General features: G+C 35.9%; 1 protein-coding gene and 2 long non-coding RNA genes across 5 annotated transcripts; 1 reads left to right on the top strand and 2 right to left on the bottom strand.

Moving 5' to 3' along the window:
- The first annotated feature begins 4268 nt into the window (after positions 1–4268).
- Positions 4269–6972, top strand: LOC128007927 (uncharacterized). Its single transcript, XR_008179721.1, has 3 exons — positions 4269–4655; positions 5335–5429; positions 6353–6972. It is a non-coding gene; the product is annotated as an uncharacterized LOC128007927 (long non-coding RNA).
- A 1959-nt stretch (positions 6973–8931) lies between these two features.
- Positions 8932–11485, bottom strand: LOC128008501 (uncharacterized). 3 transcript variants are annotated; one of them, XR_008180289.1, is made up of 5 exons: positions 11363–11485; positions 10329–10456; positions 10107–10190; positions 9432–9559; positions 8932–9311 (listed from the first exon to the last, which is right to left on the bottom strand). It is a non-coding gene; the product is annotated as an uncharacterized LOC128008501 (long non-coding RNA). The 3 variants fall into 3 exon arrangements; XR_008180339.1 differs by having other exon boundaries at positions 10107–10187; XR_008180390.1 differs by having other exon boundaries at positions 10107–10182.
- A 1006-nt stretch (positions 11486–12491) lies between these two features.
- LOC127996292 (zinc finger BED domain-containing protein 4-like) lies at positions 12492–15724 on the bottom strand. The gene is made up of 2 exons (XM_052591938.1): positions 14133–15724; positions 12492–13952 (listed from the first exon to the last, which is right to left on the bottom strand). Exons 1-2 carry the CDS (start codon positions 15374–15376, stop codon positions 13292–13294), a joined length of 1905 nt encoding a protein of 634 aa, XP_052447898.1. The 5' UTR covers positions 15377–15724; the 3' UTR covers positions 12492–13291.
- Positions 15725–24002: the final 8278 nt, after the last annotated feature.

Below are 24002 nucleotides of genomic sequence, written 5' to 3'. Positions count from 1 at the left end.
AATGTCTCTCCTGCTTATACTAGAGAATAGCATGGACCCCATCGTACCTCAGATAAATCACTCTGAAAGGGGAAACACACACACACACAGAGACACACACACACATCACAGATTTGGAAGTATGTGGCGGGAGACTCTAGCCACTCAATTATCTTTGAAAAGAGGGTCTTTCAAGCGGGAAACAGTGCAAATCTCCTGTACAAAGTGAAACTCAGAGGCCAGTGAAATTAAACGGTTAGCATTTGTCTGCTAAAATAAAATTATTTTAAAGGAAAACCTCTCATAAACACCAGCTACAAGAGAGAGATGAATGACCGACTGCTCATGGATTTATTTGAGAGCATATGAAGTGTACAATGTTGCAAAATTTTCATTCCATGATGGACAAAATCACTAAACGGACATGGTATTTCAGAGCAAAGACATGTTTGTTATTTACAAACAACCCACAAGACACATTATGCACTGTACATTTAAAAGGCTTAGTTGACCAAAATAAAAATCATATTACTTATTACTTAAGAAGCGGCCTCTTCCAGTCAATCCAAATAATTGGGCATTTAGAAGTAAAATTCTTAATACCACATGGTGATTTTTTTTTTCTTCTACAATCTACTAATATTTTGTGTATAAATAAATACATAAATAAATCTGTCTATAAATCATAATGACTGTTGTGGGCAGTTGTTAGGGCTGGGCGATTATGGCCTAAAAAAAAAAAATGGCCTCGATTAATTGAACATTTTACCTCGATTACGATTAATGAACGATTATTTTGTTTCTGTTTTGTTTTTTGTTCACTGACAAGGTCTGTACTGTAAATATGATTGACTATTAAAAGTGAGATATTTTTTCCTATTGAAAGAGTAATCTGACATCATAGCTCACTATCAGCAGTTATTTTATCTATGTTCGTAACATTTCTTACAGATTATTGCTCTTTGTAAGAGAAAAATACAGATCAGATAAAGATAAATTAGCACAGTACCAGTACAAGTGATTGATTGTGTGAATTAGTCATACCGTCTCTATATTATTGTAAAGCTGTGGGTTGTAAATAGCCTAGTTCTTTCAAAAGTAGAAAAATATGCTATAAGTTTTGAGATTCTAAGCTACTTTAGTGATTAATCACAGGACAACACTGACAACTAGTTTCTGCATTCCTCTGTGCGCGCGATCTTCACCGCTACTGTTTAAATGAGTGTTCGTGCCAAAGTGTCAAAATGGCTGAAAAAAATAATTCAAATTTGCAATTAAACATCAAAATTCGAATTATATTCAAATTTAAAATGCATAATTTTAGTTATGGTGAAGAAAAGCTTTTGGCTTCTCTTCTGAGGCCACAAGAGGGTGCAAACTGAACCCACTAAATGGCTTTCTAAACATGCGGCTCTATTGTATGGGACGCGAGTGCAACGGTAATAGAAGATGTCCTTCTCTAGAAAATGCGTGAAATATGCGTTCTGTGTGAATGGCTTGGTTTCAGTTTTGACGTAAACAAGATCTTCTCCACATTCTCTTTTTCCTCAATATTTTGATTGTACATCGCAGCAGCGCTGCATCTAGTTGCTTCAACTGAATATGTTCACAAAAACATTATAATACAATGACACTTGTGACGCATCTTGTGCGCCACTGATAAAGGCCAATGTATAATTTGACCATCCGCATTATGCAATTTTTTTTCATCAAGAGGGCTCGCGGACAGACGTGCATCCGTCCACGCGGTCTCAAAAAGTGCCTGCATGAGGTGAATGATGACAGGAGTGGTACTGCTTATTCAGCTCATCCGCCTTCTGAAAGCTGTGCGGATGAGGATGTGCGGATGAGAATGTGTGTGAGACGGTAGAGAATGCAGAATGTGGGGTGGGCCTTAAAGCTGCCTCCTCAACGGAAACCTAAAATATAAAAAATGCAAAAATGTTACATTCGAATGTGATTATTTTTATTTATTTTTTTTGTAATTCGACGAATATTCAGAAAAAAATGAAAGCCCTAGCGCGAACATGGTAGCTCGATATAATAATACACATCTGATCATCTAATCGCTTGAATGTCTAAACCATAAAACAAATACAACGAAAGTTTAGCGAAGACGCAATTAAGCTCGCCATCACTATATACCTCCATGTTTTGCTTTTATGCCACTGGCTGGATGGGGCAGAGTATGTGGCTACACACGCGGTATATGCTTTTAAGGGGGAAGTATTAACAGGATTAAAAAAAACGAAATAACCGACATGAGAAAATTTAATTGGTTAAAGGTTCTGAATTTTTGGTTTTGACTACTTTTCGATTAATCGTCCAGCCCTAGCAGTTGTGACATAATGCATAGATAGTTGGACTTGTAACCCAAAGGTCACGGTTTCAAGTCTCAGGACTGGTTAGAGATTGTGGGGGGAGTGAATAACAGGTGCTCTCTCCCACTTTAATACCGCAACTGATTTGAGACCCCTGAGCAAGGCACCAAAACCACCCACTGCTCCCCGTGCACATTGGCTTCCCACTGCTCCGGGTTATTCACGATGTGTTTGTGCTTTCACTTCTGTGTGTATGCATGTGTATGGGTTAAATGCAGAACACACATTCCAAGTATGGGTCACTTCACTTTCATTTTTAACATCTCTGCATACTTATAGTTTTACATACTTATTTAACACAATCATATTCATTTAAGATTAAGAGTTTAAAATGTTCTGCAGAACAATAACAACAGATATTATATATATATTATTTTTTTCAGATGCATTACATGTTGTATATTAAATATCTATTATATTTGCCATTCCAGTAAATTAGAAAAGCATAAAAAACTTCCCTACACTGACATCAAACCCACATTCAGATTATTTTAAGGTCATGTTGTTCTGTATAAACTATCAGAGCCATTAGCGTCTGATTAAATGAAGGAGTGTTTTGACATCATTCATTGACCAAGGACACCTGAAGTTATATGACACCTAAACAACTATCAATTGCTATGAATGTACACACATGAGACGCATAGATTGGATGCTATTGTTCAAACATTAAAAACAGAATCCAATACACAGACTCAACCTTTAGGAACACAAATTTTACATAATACTCTTTTGATATCCTATTTAAAAAACACCTACCTAATGCTATATACAGGGCTCGAAGGAATGGCATCCCCCTGGTTGAAAATAAAATAAATGACAAAAAGCATCCCCTTGGTAAAACCACAATCCCCCCTAACCATCCCTTTTAGAATAATATGTGTATTATTTAAAACTTACCATACAAATTAAATTAAAATATTCTGTAAGTTACTCATGATAATTCACAAACTAAATAGACAAAATAAAATTCACAAAATTCACAAAATAATCAGAACTCGGTACTGTAACAAGCTGCTCCAAGTGGAAGCAAGTTTTCATATTTTTTAGCGCAAGTTCAACTTTAGACAAAAGAAAAGGTATGGTTTTTCCTTGATTATTATTTAAAGGCATTCCCCGACATTGTGTTATTGTGCTGTATGTGTGACGGATTGAGAGACGATAGTAGAGCTGACGTATTGAGTCACAGACTTGGCAAAAACAAGTGTCCTAAAGTTCACTGTGTTATGAAGCCTGTTAGAATACAGTTCAAATGCCCTTATAATTCAAGCGATGAAAGAAAAAAATACCCATGTATGAGTTTTTACATTTTATATTCCGGGCACATGCAATGTACTTTTCTGAATATCTTCTAATATTTCTGCGCGAGCACAAAATGTGCTATTCATTTTATACAGCAGTGCATAGCAACACGATGTTTAGTTCCTTGAATGAATCAGATTTTGAATGAATCAAGTGAACGTGATTCAACAGATGGACTCATTTGTTTAGTTTCTAATTGAATAAGAAGTTTTGAATGAATCGTTTGATTTGAATGATTTGATAAATTAGTTATTAAAACATGAACTTGTTGCCACCTACTGGCATTTTTATTGTCATCCCTATTTAACCATGACATTCCAACACAGTCTCACTCTCTACTCGTCAAATGTCTGACGCATGGTCAAGTGATCTGGCGTCACTTTTTTGACGCACTGGGTATACCTTTGGCGTTATTTTTCAACGTGCAGGTTAGTCCGATAGACTTCTATAGAACTCAGTAGCGTTTATATTTGACGTCTTGGTTCAGCACACCGCAACTACACTGAATAAATAAAAATAAATAATAGGCTACAAAAATATATATATATATATATATATATATATATATATATATATATATATATATATATATATATATATATATATATATATATATGACAGAGATCGTTTTTATCTGGCCCTCCAACTTGTTTTTGAGGTTTAAATATTCTCGCAATCTGATATTAAAGTGATCTCTGTGCCAAAGCTTAGCGCGTTCATCAGTGGTGAGTTTAACAACACTCAACTGCAGGTAAAACAGCACTCAGCGGTGAGTTTGACCAAAGCAACACTCAACTGCAGGGAAAACGGCATAAAAGGTGAGTTTAACAACGCTCCAAGGCGCGTGCAAGTAAGCAGTTTAACCGTTTTCTTACACACCATTCTCGCTTATCGCTTATTCATAGTTCATCATCTCTATGAAATCACGTTCAAGAAGTCTCATTCAGCACACATCGCGATACTTGCCATCAGTTTCCATGTGCCACAGGGTCGGTGAGTAGATATAATTACGCTCTTTTAATGCCTGTTATAAAATTTATTCTGTCTTTATTAATCAGATTAGCGCCATATTGTTTACTCGCTGTATTATATCAGTCATCCGCGGCTGTCTTTGAGTTTCATTGCGTTTAACTAAGTGAACACACCTGCTAACTAGTGTGATTAAACCCTGTCGGTCACGTGACGTGCCATAGACTTTCAATATATTCATTTCATGTCAAAGATGTAAATTTGTAGTAAAATCATGGTAACCACGGCATGTACAATAGCAACAAATTAAATTTGAAGTTAAAACCCAGGAACGGGACATTTACCATGTTTTTACCTCAGTAACTGTAGTTCTATGGTATATTAATAATCAATACAACAATAAAATAATCATCAAACTAACTTTGGTTGTACAACTGTAATTGTCGTTTTTGATGTGCTTTTATATTACAGATATCACACATTTACTGTACCATGCTTTTGATACATTTTTATGTAAATCCAAAAAAAGTAAATGAATGAAAGGACACATTTTTCCCTTCCTGCAGTTCATTCATATCAGTTTATATTTTAAATATTTTGCTCACAAAACATTATTAAAATTCTGTTTATAATTCTATTTTATTCTACCCCTCCCCCTTTCTTATTTTTATTATTATGTATTTTTTTTTTTTTTGTTGAAAAGATGTAAAGGAAGCAGTCATCCCTGTGGTGTTTGTGGAGAGGTTTTCCTTCAGAAATGGAGAAGACTGAAAGCTGCGGAGGCAGACATTTGCAGCAGTAAGTCTGTGTTGGTTTTACCTTTTTATCAAACTGCTGTTATAAATTGCACAGCATTTGTTGTTTCTTAAACTTTTGCACTGTCCAAATACCCACACTTGCCATCTTTGCACTTGACCAATCGATTATTTATTTGACGTATTTCCTATGTTTAGGCCAAGTGTTCGAGTGAGCATGGTGACCACAAGTGTGTGTCGAACTTTTCATGACCTGATGACAGTGGTTCCCAATCCTGATCCTGGAGAACCCAGCACTGCACGGTTTTGGCGTCTCTCTTATCTGACAAACACACTTTTGAGGTCTTGGAGTCTTCACTGATGAGCTGATGAGTTGAATCAGGTGTGTTTGATCAGGGAGACATCTTAAATGTGCAGTGTTGGGCTTCTCCAGGACCAGGATTGGGAGCCACTGCCTTACGGGACACACTTAAGTGTTTACAGAGATTTTTTTTTTTTTTTTTGATTATTATTCAACTTTGCATTTTAAAAGAAATTCTAATTCTCTTTTCATTAGTCCCTATTACAGAGGACAATTAAATTTTTGGGGCTTCTAATTAAGTGAAAAAAAAGCAGTTGCAAATGATGTACAAAATAAATATACTTTTCTGTACACCAAGAAAACATGCAACACTTTGTTTTACTTCCAAATTATTCTCAGTATCTAATTATTATTATTATTATTATTAATAATAATATTTCACATACATTGGAAAGGTTTCCGTGAGCAGATCAATTTACTACTGATAACATTCCTTTAAGCATGTAATATATTTTTTTATAATTCATATGAATATAGCTTGCTATTATTGACTAGCTTTTAATAATAGATGCATTTAATATATAATTATACAGCATCTTTACAGAGGCTGGTTTTATGGTCTAAAAGTAGCATGTAATAATATTTCCTTCCTTTCTGTCTTTCAGGATTGTTCGCAGATAATGATGTTCTTCTCGATCATGCACAAGGACTCACCTCTTTAACTCTTTATCTTCCCAACACACACAGAAATGCTCCCTTTATCAGTGTTTAGACTTTGCAGTGCAGTTTTGTTTTAGTTCTAAGCTTATAATGAATACATTGTGACCTTCCAGCAACCCATATATTGTATACAGAACCAGTGATCAAAACAATGGTTGAAAATAGTATTTTTATATTGATAAAGCATTGTGTTCTCTTTTTCAAGCTTCATACAGTAAACTTTACTTCTGGTGCTTTTATCATAAAAAAACAAACATCAGTTCTCATCAGGAGTTTTCGTAAAGGACGTATTCATGCACAGCCATCCCCTAGTTCCAGTCATGAAGTGAATGATGTTATTGTCAGTTTTATTTCTGCAATTTTATGTAGCAGGTGTTTGTTTTCCTGAACGTTATCTTTCTTCCATTGTTCGGACAATCAGTGTTTATTTGATGCTGTGCTGATGGAGGTTTATAGATGATATTGCACACTTGACATGCATGTCTTCATGGTCTTTATTTTCTGAGTTTGAAACAGTGTGTTGTATCACTTTTTGGTCAAATAAATTCTTCAGTGTTCTCTGAAAGACTATCTGTATTTACTTTTTTTTTAAATAAAAGTATTTGCAAAGAATTTTTATTCTTCATAGTGGCAAAAACAACTTATTGACAGAGGATGCAGTGCAGTTATATGGGCAATTTGTCTTTGAATCAGTTTTTTTAACTCTGTTTTTATTGCTAGAGTTCAATTGGTAAAGAATGGCAAATCACAGAAAAACTAAAGTGAATAATTTTTATAGATTTAAAACAAAACAACATGCAATTTAAATGTTACAAGCTAATCATTTGATTAGAAAATGCACCTGTCTTTGAAAAAAAAAAAAAAAGATTTAATGAGAGGAATCGGTTCGATAGAACTGCGAATGCTGGCCATGTGCTCATCAATATTGCCCAATTTTTGTCAAGCTGAAAACAATAATTAGCGCATTTGCATTATTGTTGGAGGAAGGTGTAGACGTTAATAAAACACAATCTAATAGGTAGCAAATGTTATTGATTGTTAACCAATCTATCCCTTCAGCCGAAAAACGAAAGTCATCGGTCATAAATGGATAAGGAAGCGTGACGCCGCTGCTCAGCTTTGATATCATTGGCTGTCAATGTCCCTTGTCATCGCAGGGTTGTCTGTGGTTGGACTATCCTTTAACCCATACTAAACAGCGCATCGTGTTACAGAAGAACGTTTTGCTACTATTATCACATTAGTAATATATTAAGTCAACAATTAAGGGTTGCTATGTTGAGGAAAATTACCTCTTTAGCGAGATCCTAACCCTAACCCTAATCATAACTTCGATGAACTACAAAAAACAGCCCCTAGTTTCGCCTTTCCATATATAGAACGACGGAGGCTTGTGGGTAATGTAGTTTAAATCGTTTTATTGACGAAATGAAATAAATAATATATTTAATGGAAAACTGGATATATGAATAGTTTCATTGTGTAAACCTCTATGATATAATTGAAAGACAGAGTGAAATTTGGTATTTTAGAGGGAGCAATATTTAAAATGGCTTTATGAAACATTTCCATTTATTTCTGAAAACTGTGCCCGACATTATTTTATCAGCATAGCATAAGTAAAAATTCTTCTGGTTTTCTCTTTGATTCATTAATTGGACTCTGATTTACAGCCATTTCAAATGTACAGTTTTTGGCTCTTCCGGGGGGTGCTACTGGGCCCCTGGGGGTAGAAGGGCAGTAAAACCTACATGTATGTATTCTCCTCATAATGGACAACAAACTGAGCTGAGTCACATTTATATCTGACAGTTTTCATAGACTAACCTTTTCTTATTCTTATGTCATGAGCAGTAAAGCTTTTGACAGGACATGGTGAGGCCATCTGATGAAACATGGCAAAATTAGAAAGAAATGATTTAATAATAAAAATTATAGATTATTTATTTTATTTTTGAAGTTAACAGTAATAAATATAATGGATAAACCTGCAACAACATGCCATTATCTATTCCCCACTGTTAAGCAGTAATCAAGGACAATTTATACACATTGTGATACTTCACTTTTCCACAAGGAATAATTCATGGAGTACTCAGAATACTATATATATTAACTAATTAGCAACAATCAGTGTAAAAATGTCCTCCTCATCCCCTTATCTGGGTCCTCAGATGCTGAACATCAGTAATGTGCATGCTCTTGGATTTAATGCAGTACAAGATCCATGTTGATCATTCCTGCTACATTCTCAGTTATCCCTCAAGTGTTTGTAACTATAAAGTAAATGGCTTTTCAAAATAATTCATCTAGTAAATCCCTTTATATAGATATATAGGCATATTTGTGATTAAATATATACAATAATAACTTTCTGGTGTATTGTTGTTCCAGATGTCATTAATGTTTAAGCAAAAAATAATCCTGGTAATAATATGTAGTTTTTCAAGTGTAGAATAAACCCATAGTAGCCTACAGTATCTAGTAAAATTATGAATTTACCAAGAATTTTCAACACACAATATTCACCATATTAATTTTATTGAAGCATAGACTATGAAGTTGATAAAGTAGCTTCAAGACAAACACAATTCAAGGAAAATAATAAAGGATCAAAAATTCATTAATATCATAAATTAATCAGTTCACACAGATGAGTGATGAAATGTCCTTAAAAGTAAAAATAATCCATCCAGTCAACTGTGATACAGATCATGTGATGCATATAAGACATGTGATACTGTTCCAGAAAATAATGATTCCCATCATCACATCTAAACTGGTTTCATCTCCCCATCGTGATCTTCTTCTCTCGTGTCTGGAAACTGTTTGTGGTTGATATCCAGCACTGATGTGGTGTAGCTTCTCTCAGCCAGAGGATCTCTCAGTCCTAAGATCCCAGACCTGGTCAAAGTGAAACAAACAATACAGATTAAGTTGTTTAATTGACAGAGAGCTCAGCTTATGTTCTGTGTGATTTTAGCAGGGTGAGCAACTATGACCCTTTTAGTACTGTACACTTACCATTCTTCAAGCTGTTTTGAGACCTTTTGAGAAGGTTTTTCTCTGAAGACAATTTACCACATCCTCTTCTTTCAGTCCTTTCAAGAGCATCACTTGGTCAAAACCCCCCATTTGGCTGATGAGATCATCTGTACAAATTAAAATACTGCAATAAAAATTTCATTCTGCAAGAATTAAGGCAAAGGACTTGCTCATGAGACACCCCTTAGCATGTGACAGAATTTTTTGCCTCTATAATTCATCTATTGTTGCAGTAAATGTGTCTTTTTTCCCTCTCTAATTTATCTTCAAAGTTCCTGACTTCTCTCACAAATGTGTTTTAGTGTAAGGCCTGGCTTCAAACCAATCAACTATCAATCCACAATTTATAATACAACATTTATGAAACAATGAAATAATGTAAACCACTTACATAAAACTTGTATTCTTTTATTTAAGACAAACAGTTGGTGTTTTTTTTTTTTTTTTTTTTTACTTAAAGTTTAAAAATATTCCAGTCACACTTTGCCTACATGATTTAATTGTAATAGCTGTATATATTTTTTTTTTTTTATTAAGAATAAAAACATAGAAAGAATAAATTACGGCTGAGATGAACAGTCCTGTGAGATAAAATCATAAAGTGCTGTAACACATAACACAGCATTGCACAGCATTGCTTCAACACACACATACCAGAGGACTTCTGTCTTTGTTTGGGCTCAAGATGGCCGTCTTCATTCCTCATGAGCAAATCATTTCCTTGGTCTTCCTTCTCTTCTGAAAAACAAGATAATCTTACTCTGTGTGCAATTAACATTGCTCATTAAACATATAATTAAGTTAATTTAAAATAAGATTCAGACCAGAGCATTTGATGAGTAAATGTTGATTCAAAAATATTTTAAACAAATGTACCTGGGAAGAGCTGATCATGGCAAGATTCGCTGAGACTCAGTAACAGCTCTTTTAGTTTTTAGGAAGGTTTGTGAGGGTTGGCTCTTAAAAGAGCTGTTGAGCTTGAACAGCATTATCTGCAAACAATCCTGTAAGACAGAAAGAAAGAAAAATATTACTACATTACATGCATCTTATACATTACTGTGCGTATGTGTGTGTGTAATTATACAGCTATATTCATATATATATATAAAAAAAAAATATTACAAGCTAACAGGACTGTTATCAGTAGTGCGCAAGTCTTAATAATGCCAAAGCGCAGTGCCCTTAATGAACACTAAACCCACATTATCTCCAATACCGCTCCGGAGCTCTATACCAGGCTTAGTGTATCCCATCATGCATCAATTTTTGGAATAAATTGTGAGACCTTTTGTCGAGATCTCACAAGGAGTCACGGAAACCTTTACAATGTATGTAAAATATTAATAATAATAATAATAATAATAATAATAATAATAATAATAATAATAATAATAATTAGATATTGAAAATAATTTTTCAATTAATTTATTTTAAAATGCAAAGTTGAATGATCAAACTAAAAATCTCTGTAAACACTTAAGTGTGTCCCATAAGGCAGTGGCTCCCAATCCTGGTCCTGGAGAAGCCCAACACTGCACATTTGAGATGTCTCCCTGATCAAACACACCTGATTCAACTCATCAGCTCATCAGTGAAGACTCCAAGACCTCAAAAGTGTGTTTGTCAGATAAGAGAGACGCCAAAACCGTGCAGTGCTGGGGTTCTCCAGGATCAGGAACGGGAACCACTGTCATCAGGTCATGAAAAGTTCGACACACACTTGTGGTCACCATGCTCACTCGAACACTTGGCCTAAACATAGGAAATACGTCAAATAAATAATCGATTGGTCAAGTGCAAAGATGGTAAGTGTGGGTATTTGGACAGTGCAAAAGTTTAAGAAACAACAAATGCTGTGCAATTTATAACAGCAGTTTGATAAAAAGGTAAAACCAACACAGACTTACTGCTGCAAATGTCTGCCTCCGCAGCTTTCAGTCTTCTCCATTTCTGAAGGAAAACCTCTCCACAAACACCACAGGGATGACTGCTTCCTTTACATCTTTTCAACAAAAAAAAAAAAATACATAATAATAAAAATAAGAAAGGGGGAGGGGTAGAATAAAATAGAATTATAAACAGAATTTTAATAATGTTTTGTGAGCAAAATATTTAAAATATAAACTGATATGAATGAACTGCAGGAAGGGAAAAATGTTTCCTTTTATTTATTTACTTTTTTTGGATTTACATAAAAAGGTATCAAAAGCATGATACAGTAAATGTGTGATATCTGTAATATAAAAGCACATCAAAAACGACCATTACAGTTGTACAACCAAAGTTAGTTTGATGATTATTGTATTGTTGTATTGGTTATTAATATACCATAGTAGAACTACAGTTACTGTGGCAAAAACATGGTAAATGTCCCGTTCCTGGGTTTTAACTTCAAATTTTATTTGTTGCTATTGTACGTGTCGTGGTTACCATGATTTTACTACAAATTTACATCTTTGACATGAAATGAATATATTGAAAGTCTATGGCACGTCACGTGACCGACAGGGTTTAATCACACTAGTTAGCAGGTGTGTTCACTTAGTTAAACGCAATGAAACTCAAAGACAGCCGCGGATGACTGATATAATACAGCGAGTAAACAATATGGCGCTAATCTGATTAATAAAGACAGAATAAATTTTATAACAGGCATTAAAAGAGCGTAATTATATCTACTCACCGACCCTGTGGCACATGGAAACTGATGCCAAGTATCGCGATGTGTGCTGAATAGTGATGTGTCGTTCATGAACGATTCGTTCATTTTGAACGAATCTTTAATGTGACTCGGAAAGAACGAGTCGTCACGGGGAGTGATTCGTTCAGTCGCGCATGCGCAGTGTTCTATACAGTCTGAGCCGGAAAGAGAATTGATTAGTTCATAGTTCGGGTCTATCGGGTTTTTGACTCGTTCCTTAATCACGTGACAGCCCCACACGCTAACCCAATGCAATCTGAGCCGGAAAGAGAATTGATTAGTTCATAGTTCGGGTCTATCGGGTTTTTGACTCGTTCCTTCATCACGTGACAGCCCAATACACTAAAACCAATGCAGTATGAGCCGGAAAGAGAATTGATTAGTTCATCTCATGAGTCTTCGGGTCGAGTCATTCCTTAATCACGTGACAGACCCATACGCTAAAACCATAGATAGTAAAAGAATGCAGTATTGAGCCGGAAAGAGAATTGATTAGTTCATCTTTCGGTTCTTCGGGTTGGTCGTTCTTTTGTCCCGTGACGTGACAACATTGGCTAATTAGTTAATTTACTACTTTCCTTACAAATGGGTGCGTAGTACTTATTATTATTATTATTGTTATTATTTACTCTTACAGTTACGTCATGCATTTCTGGTTTCAAATTGTTGCTTTTAATTTCTGTCATGATGGTACTTTTCCATAACACTGAATGTGGAAATAAAGAGTTGGTTATGCTTAAAATGTTGATATTTTTTCTCTCTCTCTCTCTGTTTGTTTGTTTGTTTTTGTGTAATTGTGCAGTTATTAAATCAGGTTGTCTGTGTAAACAATACTTTTGTAACATATGACACTTTATAAAAATAAAAAAAAACACTGTGTACATACTTTTTAATTGTTGTTTATTGTTTATTTATGTCCCAGAAAAGCTTTTTAACAAAGAGGAAAATTAAAATTAAAAGATAATAAAGCCACAGGGTCTAATAACCTTAACAAATAAACTTTAAAAGTACCGTATAAAAAAAAAGAAAAACTAAATATTGCACAACAAGGCCGCTAGTCTTTTTTAAAATAAATAAAAATAAATAAGCTTTAAAATAAATAATACAATGTGGCTATATTTTTGCAAACATGACTTTAAGGCATGTTTGCATTCAAAAAAACAAGCTCCCGGACCTTGGATGGGCTGAGTCTGTTTCTTCTATCAGATATAATCTGCCCAGTTTTAGAAAAAATTCTTTCAGATGGCACGGATGTGGCCACAATACAAAGTCTTTTCTTCGTGACTTCAGAAAGGCTTTTGTAAACGGGTGAACATCTCCTCCACCAGGACAGAGGGTCTGATGTGCGGGGTAAGAGTGGCTCTGCAAGGTAGGCCCGCATCTCCATCATCGCATCTGAGGTCTTAGAAGAGGTAGCAGAAGGCCTCAAGCTTGCTACCCTCTCATCAAAATCTTCCCAAAACATGGCCCCTGCACTGGCAGTCGCACCAGGATCTGAAGTATCCTCCTCACTCTGAGCTGGGTTAATAGCTGCTGCAGCTGCAATAATCCTCTTTACTGTCTCTTCTGCTGCCTGGTGATTGACAAAAGCTTGCTTTTTGAACCTTGGGTCCAGGCAAGTAGCATCAGCAAGCTTTTCAATGTGTTCCACTCTGCCAAACCTCTTAGTCATTTCTGACATCAGGGCATCCACTAGTTTTTTAACAGGGTCAAAGCTGGAGGGATTTCTTTGATATCGGGCAACAATCCTCTGAAGACCTCTTGTCATCAAAATGACTTTGGATGCAGTCACAAACCTATGAAAAATGCAAATTGTTTATAAATTAATTATAACAAAATAAAAATCAATACTGCATATACTTCTTTGTAAAAAAAAAAAAAAAAAGGCTACAGAAAAAAGGCTGCATCAAGAGACGTTAAAAAATGTGGTTTTAAGATGAATAATAATAATTTAAAAATGTCCTAAAACTACTTACTTTTCTGCACTCACTTCTGTGGTGACCTCTTCAAATGGCTTAATGATGTCCAATATTTCTCTGGAAATGTTCCATTCCTCTGGTGACAAGCTTGGCAGAGATGCATTAGTTAGTGCCAGGGTGGAGATGATCGGATCTTTGATTTCTGTAAATCTTTTCAACATGTAATATGTTGAATTCCACCTTGTGGCCACATCCTGTTTTAACCTCAACGGCTCTTGACCCATCTGTTTTTGTGTGGCCTTGAGCTTGTCTGAAGCAACTGTACTTCTGTGGAAGTATTCAACTATTGTTTTGACCTTTTGCAATATAGTTTGGACCTCCTTCAATGCAGCTCTGACAATGAGGTTCAGCATATGGGCAAAACAAGGTATGTGGTCCCAGTGGAGATGGTCTTTCAGGGCTGAAACTATGTTGCTGGCGTTGTCTGTGACACAAGCTACAATTTTGTCACCCACACCCCATTCATTTGTAACCCTTGTCAGCTCACTTGCCAGGTAAGCAGCAGTGTGTCTGTCTGTCAAAACAAAGCAGTCCAGGAGATAGGAGGTCATCTGAAAGTCCTCTATGAAATGACATGTCACAGTCATATAACTTGTTGTAGTCAAAGAGGTCCAGCAGTCTGTTGTGAGACAAACAGCAGAGGCAGTCTTGATTTTGTCCATTATATCACTTCTTAATTTGTCATACAGCCTAGGCATTACAGTTTTTGATAATGTTTTTCTGCTAGGTAGACTGTATGACGGGTCCAGAAGATGTGAATACTCCTTAAAGCCCTTGTCCTCCACTATAGAAAATGGCTGAAAGTCACAAGCAATCATTCTCACCAGAGCCTCATCAAGTTTGCTTTGTCTTAATGGATCCATTGGTCTTGTTACAAAACTGCTCATTGAAGTTTGTTGTTGTGGCCTCCTTGGCCTAACTGCTCCTTGGATGATGGTGGCTGCTGCTGGTGTACTGGATGCTGTAGATGTGGTCAGCGTGCCAGCTAAAGCAGTCAAAGGTCCAGCAGAAAAAGTGCTGGTGGTAGAAACCGCTCCAGCTGCAGCAGGGCTATCATCTTCAGTCTCTGTTCTAACTTGTGATAACAGCACCGTAGGATGTGCAGATTTAAGGTGCCTTCTCAAATTAGAAGTGCTTCCTCCTTTAATTGAAAAACCTTTTTTGCATATGTTGCATTTTGCTTCAGTGGCTGTAGTTGCCACAAAATGAGACCAAACATCACTCCTTTTTCTAGTGCTCATTGTCCTGAGGTGTTAAAATCTGTCTGAGGCTCTTCTCTGCCCCTCACCTAGTGCAAAACAAAGGGGGATGGGTGTGGAATGGTCACCGTTCCCTTAGTGACAGTCTTGAGTGACAGTTGTTCTTCAGTTGAACCATTGGTTAAACCTTTGTGTGACCCAAGCACACTATATTTCTAAGTAAATCACTTTAACTCTCCAGTTTTATTTCAGTTTGGGTTATAACGGTTAAACCTGAAGTTATCATAACCTTAATGTTTTAAACTAACATTAATAATTCAATTTCAAAATGTTATTTGCTTTTAATTTATGTCATTATGTCCTTTTTTGAGCAATCTTCTTATACATATATTACACCAATATGTCAAGTCTCCCTAGGAAAATTATTATTATAGTAGCAAACTCATAATTGGAGTAAAAATTAACAAACTAGTCTATAAATACTTTTTATTGTAATATTGGATTATTATATAGCCTAGTGTTTGTTTACAGATCAATATTTTATTTATAACAGGGTTTTATTGATTTATAAAATAATAACAAACGACAAATCCTCAACAAACAGTAATAAAAACACAGTGACAGAAATGTCAGAAATTGTGTATGGGTCTGTCACGTGATTAAGGAACGAGTCAAACTCGACCCGAAAGACTCATGAGATGAACTAATCAATTCTCTTTCCGGCTCAAGACTGCGTTAGTTTTGTGTATGGGTCTGTCACGTGATTAAGGAACGAGTCAAACTCGACCCGAAAGACTCATGAGATGAACTAATCAATTCTCTTTCCGGCTCAAGACTGCGTTAGTTTTGTGTATGGGTCTGTCACGTGATTAAGGAACGAGTCAAACTCGACCCGAAAGACTCATGAGATGAACTAATCAATTCTCTTTCCGGCTCAAGACTGCGTTAGTTTTGTGTATGGGTCTGTCACGTGATTAAGGAACGAGTCAAACTCGACCCGAAAGACTCATGAGATGAACTAATCAATTCTCTTTCCGGCTCAAGACTGCGTTAGTTTTGTGTATGGGTCTGTCACGTGATTAAGGAACGAGTCAAACTCGACCCGAAAGACTCATGAGATGAACTAATCAATTCTCTTTCCGGCTCAAGACTGCGTTAGTTTTGCGTATGGGTCTGTCACGTGATTAAGGAACGAGTCAAACTCGACCCGAGAGACCCGAAAGACTCATGAGATGAACTAATCAATTCTCTTTCCGGCTCAAGACCACGTTAGTTTTGCGTATGGGTCTGTCGCCTGATTAAGGAATGACTTAAACCCGAAGACTTCTTCTTGTCAGAAAAGGGGTGAGGTGAGCTTGTCACAGACTGAAGACCCAGGTAAAGAATTAATATTTTTTTCTGTATCTTATAGTATTTTAGTTTTGTATTGTTTGTAGTGTGATCAACGTTTGCGTAAGTACTGGATGTGTTGGGGAAGTAGCACATAACATTTTAATGACATTTTGCTAAAATGAACGAAATGACTCGAAAAAAGATTCGTTCATTTTGCTGAACGAGACTCAAAAGTCCGAGTCGGTAAAATGATCCGAACTTCCCATCACTAGTGCTGAATGAGACTTCTTGAACGTGATTTCATAGAGATGATGAACTATGAATAAGCGATAAGCGAAATTGGTTGTAAGAAAACGGTTAAACTGCTTACTTGCACGCGCCTTGGAGCGTTGTTAAACTCACCTTTTATGTCGTTTTCCCTGCAGTTGAGCGTTGCTTTGGTCAAACTCACCGCTGAGTGCTGTTTTACCTGCAGTTGAGTGTTGTTAAACTCACCACTGATGAACGCGCTAAGCTTTGGCACAGAGATCACTTTGATATCAGATTGCGAGAATATTTAAACCCTTAAAAACAAGTTGGAGGGCCAGATAAAAACGATCTCTGTCATATATAATTTTTTTTGTAGCCTATTATTTATTTTTATTTATTCAGTGTAGTTGCGGTGTGCTGAACCAAGACGTCAAATTTAAACGCTGCTGAGTTCTATAGAAGTCTATTGGACTAACCTGCACGTTGAAAATAACGCCAAAGGTATACCCAGTGCGTCAAAAAAGTGACGCCAGATCACTTGACCATGCGTCAGACATTTGACGAGTAGAGAGTGAGACTGTGTTGGACATTCCTAAACCAGACAAGGTGCCAGCACTGCCATCACAAAAACACATTTAGCAAAGTATTGACCAACCATCCACCATTTCAGGCACCAGAAGGAAAAAAAAAGCTTATAAATAATAGTTAATTTAATATGGCAATTTTGTCATTAAAACTAGAGCTTGGCAGTTAGCACCTTATTATCACAATAATGCATTAATTGATTAACACAGACAATTATTTGTTGCATGTTTTTAATATTATGAAAGTCCATTGCTCACTGGCTCTGAATACACATACAGACAAATCTTGGGTCACAGGAGGCTCCTGATCAAATTATTTAGGCTAAGCATCAACATACACAAACCAATGTCCACTGTTATTTTTAACAGAAAAGAATGCAACAGCTTGTAATCATGACTTTATAAGTTTGAAATGGAAGATAGCACATGAAGACAGCAGAGAATTGCCCGTGCTCAACACAGTGGAGTGAATCGTTAACTTTGTGGTTTATTATTTAGAGTTGTATGGGACGCAGTAAAACAAGGCCCTCTCACAATATATTGCTTTACAGATATATTTTTTTTACTGCTCAGAAATAGTCACACCACCATGCAGCATGTAGGCCTATCAGATCTGCGTTCCGGCGGTTAGCCAGGGACTGCTAAACGTAATGATCACACTAGTCTGCCTAGTGTGAGCACACCCTAATTGTTCTCCTGCATCCCACACACATGAGTCTACCTGCACATGAAGTGTTGCACAGCGTTGGGACAACTCAGCTGCGTTGGATCCCAAGATCAATCAGGGCTCTAGTAGGAAGGTTTTTTGTAAAAAAGGTTAATGTCCTGGCAGTGACAAATAGCTTGTTTTATATTTAATTTTATTAGCCTACATTGTTATACTTTGAGATTTAGGCTACAATAAATATTTATAAATAAATACATTGCCCAGCACTAATAAAAACCTTTCTGGAACAATTATTGAAATCATTATGTAAAATTGGCTATAGCTATAGGGCCCAGACCTAACCCCTGCAGATGTGTGATGTATTCATCTAATTTGATCACAAGCCAGCATTGCTGCAGATGTTTAGTAAGCTCTTGCGGTTTCCTCTGCTCCTTTGCATCATTTTGAAAGTTGCAAGCCTCTAATCAAGGCTGTGACAGTTCTTGCATGTATTAAAGAGCTGATATTCAAATGCTTTTGTCTGCATCAAAACATTCCTGCTAGATGTTCTTTGGTGTTTTCTCTGAAATTTTCCAGAGTGACCTTTGTGGTCACTTTTCATCTTTTAGAGTATCAACAATTAGCTTGAGCGAGCAAGTGAGTCATTGTCAGTATTGCCATTATCTTTAATAAACTTCAACTAAAGCGGCAGTAATGCTCATCATTGATAACCCTTGCCTCATAAGATGTGAAGGCATCTTCTCAGATGAACTCACAGAGTCAAATTAGTTACGACATGCACCTCATTTCATTCTCACTCTTGAGTTCAGCTGTACACATGATTGAAAGCAGCTGTGATTAACACTGGACTGATGCTGCCTCAAAATCAGGTCAGGATGAGCATAATTACAAGATGAGCACACGTGAACATCAAATTGTCAGAATTAGCAGTGAGGGGAGTTGGGGGGGGTGTCAATTAAAAAATAAAATAAAATAAAAAATAAAGAAAAACACACCGCAAGGAAATTGTTCTGGGTCATAATTCAAATAATTGTGATATTTTTGTTGTTGTTGTTGTTGTTGTTGTTGTTGTAAAAAAAAAAAAGAAAAATGGTGTTTTTTTTTTGATGGCCGGTTTCAAATGGGGTCCCAACAAAACTAACAGAATGCTAAAAGTCTAGATGTACTGCTTTTATTAAAGGGATATTTCACTTCCACAATGAAGATATTTTAAAATATTTCAATATTTAAAAGATATTTTGAAACATTTTGGTCTCCGAACAGTTGAAGGGGACAATTGACTTCCACAGTATTTTTTTTTTTTTTTTTTGTTGTTGTCTACTATGGTATCAATGGTGCCCGTTAACTGTTTGGATACCAACATATCATGTCTTCAAAATATCTTCTTTGGTGTTCAAAAAACTGGAACTGGAACAAGTGGAGGGTGACTAAATGTTGACAGAAATTTCAAGCTGGAACTGAACTACTCCTTTACGTTTAAGATTTTGATTTTAGTTTATTTGGTTTCAGTTATATTAGTACTTAAAGTTAACTAAATAAAAGTTAGAGATGTTGGCGAGTAAAAACAAGCACCAGTTCACATAATGCACATATTCTGCATATTCAATTTTGTTGCCCCAGTGCTAAACAGCTGCCAGCCTCTGTCGGCATGTGAAAAAGAGATAAATAAATATGAAATTGCCCACTGCATCCATTATTTCCCCAGCCAAAATCACTTCATCACACTGTAAGCAGGGACGTCCCAGGAGGACATGAAGTCAGCATTACAGTGAGTGTGAGTATCCCCAGTATTCTGTTTAAATTGCTTTAAATTTGCATTTAAATGTTTATTTATTCTGTTGGCAGACTATGCTTTATTTAAGGAATTCACACGAAAGTGTTTCTAATTTATTGTGTTGGTTACAGCCAGCTGGAATCTTGGATACAAACTGAAAAATAAGACTAAAAATGTGGTACTAATAAAATATTCAGATATTTGAAAAATAACTCTGATCAAAATAAGAGAACACTTACAGATACCTCAAAGTTATTGGTGTTAATCTGGCACCTGGTGCTAATTTATTTAATTACTGTATAATTGATGGTGGGGTCACTCTAAGGTCACTGAAACCCTGCAACAGGAGGTGGTCCAGATGAAGGCCAAAGGGATGACCCTTTCAGCAAATTCAAGGGAAGTTGTTCATTCCAAATCTGCGATTTCAAGAATATTGTACATACTTTACAATGACACTAATTAATTAAAGTCCACCAAAAGGCTGGTTGTCCATGTAAGACAAATGCATGAGAAGACAGGATAATGTGGAGATAAACACTGCAAATGGAATTGCTCGCCAGTTCAGCGATTAACAGGTTATGGATCTGTCTCAGCATGTTTAAGAGAAGTCAGGCTGATAATGTACTCTTCAGTGATGAAGCCCCTCATCAGCAAACAGAATCCACTTTTGCTGAGAAGCATGTTGTGTGGATAGAAGAGAATAAGTTTAATTTATTTGGATGAAAAGGAAAACAATAACGTTCGGCTTTAAACTGGGGGAAGACTGAACCCCAAGTGTGTGAATAAGTCAGAAAAAGGTGGAGAAAAAGTGTAATGGTTTGGGGGATGTTCTCCGTAGCAGGAGTTGGGCCTTTTGATAAATACACAATAACAATATTTAAGAAAAAAAAAAATCAAGTATTTCTAGTTTCTTCACCAGTGTGTGTGTGTGTGTGTGTATATATTATCCTATCGCGGCGGGAGGACACAGCGTCAGGCCTCGGAGAGGCTTTTATCATGCTCATCATGCTGCAGGGTATGTGATGGGCAAGTAGGGTTCAGGTAAGGGGCGGATCACCTCTTCGGTCCGGGGCCCGACGGCCGTGTAAGGGGTGTGAGTCCCTCTACGCACCCTTCCTGGAACCATGAGGACACCAGCGTGCATGCACAGAGAAGAGACCGGTATCCTGACGAGAGGAAAGCTCGGCATTTAAACAGCGGTGGTGATGAGGCTCCAATTACATCAGGTGTGCCCCATCACATGCCACCAGCGGGCTCTTCCAGTGCCCCTCCTCTCTCATACACCCACCCTGGTCAGGAGCCTGGAGAAGGGCGGCGAAGGGTGACTACGATACTATAATAATTAGGGGGGAGGCAGCCGACTATATATATATATATATATATATATATATATATATATATATATATATATATATAATTTTGTGTGTGTACTATATGGGATTTATTATTTACAGGTACAGTCCTGCTGACCCCTTAAAATATTGAAAGGGTAAGAAATAAAATGTTTCATGAATTAGCTGCATTTATATATATATATATATATATATATATATATATATATATATATATATATATATATATATGTATATATAGGTGATTCAGATGCCACAGGAATCCATTGCAGCTCAGTTCATAACCAACTCATCTCTCTGTGGCGTTCAAGGACAGATCATATTGTGATTGATTGCAAACCGTTGAATATTCATTCATTCATTTGCACTATCAGACGTCAGGGCATAGCGGTGCGGAACAGCAAAAACATACAAGCAAATGTTAGTTGTTGAGATGATTGAGGTGAGAAACATTTTAGGTATCAGATTTCTGTTTTCTTCCAGTTAAGGCTGCACTTGAAAACTAAACAAATACAAAGGAAGTGATGTAAACTTCATCTTTATATTTATATTATGAGTGTTTCCCTCTGGAGCATCAGTGAGTGTTTGAAACTTTTGTAATAGGTGCATGCTAGTCCTTCAGTTGTTCAGCGTTGGATATGTCAGTAGCAAATAATAATAATAAAGAAAAAAGTATAATAATAGTAATATGCATTTAGTATGATCCTTCATATTTTGGTAAAATAATTGAAATTTAGCAAATACTGCAAAGTGTATGTACTGTTTATTATTATGTTTTTGCTCACTGCCTCTAAGAGCATATATATATATATATATATATATATATATATATATATATATATATATATATATATATATATATATATATATATATATATATATCAGAGTAGATTCTGGTAAAAAACATTGTAAGTGTAAGTGACATGAGTAATTTTCAACAGCAGATATACCCGTCTACATCCACAAAATAAGTGTTACTTATATTGTGAAAAAAACAAATAATAAATACGTCAAGCAACTGTGACCTCTTGCACAGAAGGCAAGAGATAATCCTCTGAGCCACATGAGATCATGTTCATGAAGGGGACTGAAGTCACAAAACTGAAATCATTGAATCACCCCTGACTCAACTATGAGTTCAACACTGTCACACAGGCTCTGGGGAGTTTATATGGGGGTTTGTACATTTAGATAATGATGTGCATATATTTTCTGTCACAACATGAAATGTCAATCACAACAATTGTCCAGAAATAGTTTGGGTTTTCCAATCATCATGAGAAGGTTGCGGCAGTAGCTTCAAGCAGTAGAAAAAAAAAAAAAAAAAAAACACTACATGTAATAAAACCATCATTTGTCAACCCTGTCATATTTTCTGTAGTAGTAAGAGCTCATTTTGAAATCATGTACATTTTGTAAATTCATCATCAAAGTGAATGAATGATGAATTTTTCATTATTTATTATGTTATTTAAAGCATTCTCAGTGATCATAAAAATGTGTGTTGGGTCTTACAAATGACACCAGACCTGTAGACAAGAAATGGGCACCATTATATTTTCCAACAAAGCAAGCGGACTCTTTCAGACATAGACCCTCGAGGTTGTTCAGATTACTTTTTGTGATTAAGAGACATTGGTTAGTAACTCCTAGGTTCCTGAACAAGGTCAGCTTTAAATAGTCACTATCTAATGGCAAATCAATAACAGTGAAAATGATTAAGCATTTTTTCGGCGACTAATGATTCTCGAAGTCCAGATTCTTTGGAGCGTTAATAGTTCCAGCGTTGGGTTTTGCCAGCAAAATTAATCCAGAAAATTTGTCTGAAACAAAAGGCCAAATTTAACTGGAACATGGGAAACTATCACAGTTCGCAGAAGGTGGGGGGCTATAATGTTCAAACGCTCCCTCTTGCATACTCAATATAAATGAACAAATGTACATGTGCTTGTATAGTGCAGAATGTTACGGCAGGGATAAAAAGGTAGTTATAGACTGGTGTTCACTGTTTGCTTGAATAACTATTTATAGAGTTTAGGCACTGACAATGTTTAACGCTAATCTTTGATAAATCCATTCCAGCATTACATCAACACAACCGACGTGTGTCACCAGATGTGATGTTCACCTTAATATATATATATATATATATATATATATATATATATATATATATATATATATATATATATATATATCAAATAAACCAAAATGTGTAATTATTTACTTGTCCTACATACAATAACCACACAATCAAAGAAGGTGTTGTATTTACACAAATAAGTCATATGCTTAGCTCTGTTCACAGTAAATGCTGCTCCACACAAACTGTTACCATTTATATGTGTGGACTCCATCTCTGCATATTGCTGTGAGTTTGGGTTTATTATAACATTCATCTGGGAATGCAACGTGTGCCATCAGATTTGTAATGTAAAAGATGAATAATGCTTCCATAAATGTACTCGTCTGCAACTATATATATATAAATATATATATAAAGTTCCTCGAGTACATTTGGCGTTTTATATATATATATATATATATATATATATATATATATATATATATATATATACACCAAATGTACTCGTCTGCAAAAAGAAAGTCACATATACCTAGGATATCACATATACCTAGGATGGCTTGAGAGTAAATAATGAGGTAATTTTCATTTTTGGGTGAACTATCCCTTTAACAACACACTTTA

This window comes from Carassius gibelio, chromosome A1 (genome assembly GCF_023724105.1).
Source record: "Carassius gibelio isolate Cgi1373 ecotype wild population from Czech Republic chromosome A1, carGib1.2-hapl.c, whole genome shotgun sequence".
Classification (NCBI taxonomy): Eukaryota; Metazoa; Chordata; class Actinopteri; order Cypriniformes; family Cyprinidae; genus Carassius; species Carassius gibelio.
This window is presented reverse-complemented; position numbering and strand designations above follow the sequence as displayed.